This window comes from Anabas testudineus, chromosome 23 (assembly GCF_900324465.2).
Source record: "Anabas testudineus chromosome 23, fAnaTes1.2, whole genome shotgun sequence".
Taxonomy (NCBI): Eukaryota; Metazoa; Chordata; class Actinopteri; order Anabantiformes; family Anabantidae; genus Anabas; species Anabas testudineus.
Window position 1 is genome coordinate 14,434,582 of NC_046631.1, and position 4,729 is coordinate 14,439,310.

Here is a 4,729-nt window from a genome sequence, read left to right on the forward strand (position 1 = left end):
GCACATAGTGAGCTCTTCATCATCTGTTTTATCTGGAGGCACTTTAGTCAATCCTATAATGTGACGGGGTTCAAGGCACTAGAAACTAATTATGAACTTTGTCAAATATTCCTGCTTTCCTTCTTGAAATTGTTTAAAAGTCAAATGCAAAAACGTTAGGTCACAAATCACATAAAATGATCCCATGCACTCAGTCGTCAAAGCCTAAAGTGAATGAAAAAGGACACTGTAATATCTGAAATGTCTTTTTTTACGGATATGTCTCTTGTTTTTTTCTTGTTTTTGTCTTTTTCTCTAGATTTGTCCCTCTCTGGCAGTTTGCTCCATCATGCACCATATCTTGTGGTTAGCTTGAGAAAATTTAGGAGAAACATCATCCTCAGGCTCCTGAGGTCCCTCCATAGCTGCAAGCAATTTAATACTGACATCATGCATTGAATATACGTAGCTATGCCATAGCTAATTAGGCCATAATGCTTTAGTATTTTGACATGCCATGGTCTTTGAAAAAGAGGTGTTCCTGTTCCCTTAATGCTTTAACAATCAACACTTAAATGCTTTGAAATAACTTAAACAATAAGAAATAACCAGTGCACTTTTGGTGAAAGTAAATAAGAAGAAAAAATAGAAGAGGACAAGATGAGGATCAAAGATGGATCAAAATTAAAATGAGGTAACGTCTTGTGCATGCTGATATAAGAGAGAAGAGAGTCTCCACATGCTTTTGTATAAAGGAGTGTTGCATGGCATCATACAGGGAGCCTTCAGCCGAACTGTAGCAGCAACAGTGCAGAAAATCCTCCACAAGGCTCGGCAGACTTCCTGTTTTGATAAGGTGCCTCGAAAAACGCTGATCAGCATCTGGCGTTAAGTTTTCCAAAACTTCCCTGGATGTGCTGCAGGAATAAAAACGCCTGAACTTCAGCTGTAATCCACTCACAACGAGTTTGTTCAGACAGAGTCGTCCCCAGACGTGTTCTTCAAATCTCAGCTGGCCTGTTTCTTCTGACTCTGCTGCACAAAGTCTGGTCGGTGTCAGGTTTTTAAATGTTTGATTTATTTGTCAAGTTAGTAAATTGTGCCCTCAAACTGAGATTATCATTCAAACCCTGAAACATCGAAATGAAACTGAGATTTAACGTTTGTGATTTCTTTAATTTTGATGTTATCAGAATTCGTTTTTTTTTTTTTTTTTTTTTTTTTTTTAATTGTAAATGTTTGATTTTAGTAAAAAAAGTTTCTTTTTCTTTCTTTTGTCTTTAATGTCCATGGATCTCCTCAGTTTAATAATAAACTCATACAGTATTATGTAACACTGTAATTCTGTCTGGGTTCATAATGTACACATACACTATGTGTTCGAATTCAAGGAATTCAAGGAATTCAAGGGCACAAGTTACTAAATGTGACGACTAATTTATGAAATAGCCTGTGTGTGATGAAACTGAGTCTATGCTAAATTTACCACGTGTGTTTCAAATTGTTCGTCCTCACACGTGTTTGGATGAATCGATGCTAAAAGAGGGTAAATGCACCAATGGAGATAAAGCATCCAGATATTTCTACAATATTTACACCGGCGTGTCGGACGCTGCTTCACACATCAGTGAGCAGCTTCCCCTTGTTCACACAGTTCTGGCTGGGAGCCGTGCAGTTGGCAGTCCTAAGGTTGGCTTCCCTAAAGTTATCGATGCTGTTGTTCATGTCCTCGTCTATCTCCATGTACTCCGACTTGCTGACTACCGAGGAACTACGACGACTGGAGTTGGTCTCCGACGCCAGGTTCTGGTTGCTGACGTTGAGCAGCTGGGCCTGCTCCTCGCCCTCCGTCTCCCGGTGGTAGAAGTAGTTGAAGTTGGACACGATGACGGGCACCGGCAGAGCGATGGTTAACACTCCAGCGATGGCGCACAGTGAGCCCACGATCTTCCCTCCAATGGTCACGGGGTACATGTCCCCGTAGCCGACAGTGGTCATCGACACAACAGCCCACCAGAACGCATCTGGGATGCTGGTGAAGAACGACTCTTTCTCCTCAGCTTCAGCAAAGTAGACGGCGCTGGAAAACAAAATCACGCCAATGAAGAGGAAGAAAATGAGCAAGCCCAACTCCCTCATGCTCGCCTTTAGGGTTTGCCCCAAAATCTGGAGCCCCTTAGAGTGTCGGGACAGTTTAAAGATCCTGAACACCCTGACGAGACGGATCACCCTGAGAATAGCCAGAGATGTGGCCTGCTCCCCGCCTCCCTTCCCCTCCTTGTTGTCTTGGTCGTCAGCCAGCTCTGTGCCAAGTGTGATGAAATACGGGATTATGGCCACAATATCAATCGAGTTCATCATGTTTTTAAAGAATGCTGCTTTGCTCGGACAAGCGAAAAACCGAACTATCAACTCAAAGGAAAACCAGATGATACAGAGCGTCTCCACCACAAAGAAAGGGTCTGTGAAGACATTCGGGTTGTAATATATGGTGGTGTTCCCCACCGTCTGCATCCGGTCACTGGGATCCTCCTTCAGCTCCGGTAGGGTCTCCAAACAAAATATGACTATTGAAATAAGAATAACCATCACTGAGACGATGGCGATCCCCCGGGCTGGACCAGAGCTCTCTGGATGCTCAAACAGGAGCCAGATCTGCCTCTGAAACTCCTTCTCTGGCAGAGGTCGCTCCTCCTCCCGAATAAACCCCTCATCCTCCCGAAATTTCTCCATAGCCTCTGCACCAAGTTCATAAAACTTTATCTCCTCTGAGAACATATCCAGCGGCACGTTAACCGGTCTTCTCAGACGTCCCCCTGATTGGTAATAATACAAGATGGCATCAAAACTTGGACGGTTCCGGTCAAAGAAGTACTCGTTCCGTAGGGGGTCAAAGTACCGCATCCTCTTCTTGGGGTTCCCAAGAAGAGTCTCTGGGAACTGGGCCAGGGTCTTCAGCTGGGTCTCGAAGCGCAAGCCTGAGATGTTGATAACCACCCGCTCACAGCAATCGTGGTCATCATGATCGTCATCGGGCGGGTAGGGGTCCTGCGGGTGACCTGGCAGGGTGGAGGTCTCATCCATGTTGTCTGTGGACACCACAGTCATCTTTCCTGGCAGGTAAAGGACAGGAAGGTGAAGCAGCGTGAAGGAGGGAGGGCAGGTCGGAGTGAAGAAGCTCCTAGTAAGGCCAGAAGCTGTGCAGAGCCTCCCTGTCCATCATCATCATCATCATCATCATCATCATCACCATCATCTCTGAGCTGAACATCTTTCTCTCAGCAACGCTTCATCCGTCACCTGCAACAGAAGGAAACGACCGAGTGTCCTGTTAAAAAAGACTCTCATCCAGTCATGTTTATCCCATCGACAGCTTCCTGTTTGTGAGAGAGCAGCAGAAAACATCATGCAGTACAGTACAGTACAGTACAGTAGCCTGTGCTGCATTTGCTGTATTTTTACCGCATACATCAGTATTCAAGTTTGCAGTCCCGCTGCGCTGCTTCTCTGCGCACATCACAACCCGCAGTTTTCACCAACTAGTGCGGTCAGACACTGATTTAACACATTCACACAACACATCAGTGCATTCTCAATCTAACATATCTTTTACAAAGGGAAAATGTTAAATCAAAATGAAGCTACCTGTGCTGACTGGAGACACCGGATGGAAGACTCGTCTTCACCGTGCGCACCTGTCCCCGGCCACCCACCACAACTTGGCTTTAATACTGATATCGCTTTACAGTATCTCTGAAATATTAATAGACTATGTTGTCTTGGTCAACATCCGTATCCTCTTGGTGTAGGTTTTCAGCGTCGATCCGAGCAGCCCGCAGGAGGAGGAGGCTTCAGACGGTTCTGATCCGCGGCACAGCAGCAAAAATCCTGAGTGACAACGTGTTAAAATCATTCTGGAAACAAATGAGGCGCAAAGAGAAAATAGAAAATGAAGCTCCGAGTGTGATGGAGAGGACTGGGCTTCCTTTCACTGGACACTGCAGCATCAACAGAAAGCGACTGTGTCCCCCCCCCCCCCCCTCGGTGAAAATAAAAAATAATAGAATAAAAAATGAACGAAGAGGCTTTAAAGGAAACCGGTTCAGGGTCCCGCATGTACGCGCCCCAGAGAGCGGATCAGTGTCTGATCATTTAGCAGCATTCTGCAGGATTTCATGAGGAGAAGTGAGTGAAGGAGGGAGGGGTTACGAGAGACAGAGGAGAGGAGGGGGGGTTCGACGCAATGCAGACACACTGGAAAACACAGTTGGCACCAAAACCAGCACCAGCACCAACCAGTACAGAGCAGGTCCGGACTGGGCTGCACAGTTTGAACCGGATCAGGTTGATTGAGTCCAAAGTTTAACGCTGCTCGGTTCCATTAAAGAAAGAATCACAGTCCACTGCACCGAGTTATGTAACCAGCTGTGTTCAACACAGTCCTGCTCCTGCTGCAGGTTTTTCCCAGATCCCGCACTCAGGTCTGGTCTGACCCGAACAATCTGCTCCGACTGTTTCCTATAATTGGCCGCTGAGCAGTTTGCGACAGTCGAGACTGCGTGTTGGTGTAAATAGGCCCGGGTTGCTATGGCAACAGGGAGAATTTCTTGATTTAATGATTTCTTTAAATATTTATTAAATTATTTATTAAATGAGTGAAAACACAGGACGTGTGTGTGTGTGTGTGTGTGTCTCAAATAAAAATCTACCACTTTTTAGTTGTTAGCACAATTGAATTATTAATTAGTAA

The 4,729-nt window shown here is 45.4% G+C and overlaps 1 protein-coding gene across 1 annotated transcript; it reads right to left on the reverse strand.

Moving 5' to 3' along the window:
• Positions 1-1,237: 1,237 nt before the first annotated feature.
• kcna1b (potassium voltage-gated channel, shaker-related subfamily, member 1b) lies at positions 1,238-3,994 on the reverse strand. Its single transcript, XM_026361496.1, has 2 exons — positions 3,625-3,994; positions 1,238-3,279 (listed from the first exon to the last, which is right to left on the reverse strand). Exon 2 carries the CDS (start codon positions 3,085-3,087, stop codon positions 1,597-1,599), a length of 1,491 nt encoding a protein of 496 aa, XP_026217281.1. The 5' UTR covers positions 3,088-3,279; positions 3,625-3,994; the 3' UTR covers positions 1,238-1,596.
• Positions 3,995-4,729: the final 735 nt, after the last annotated feature.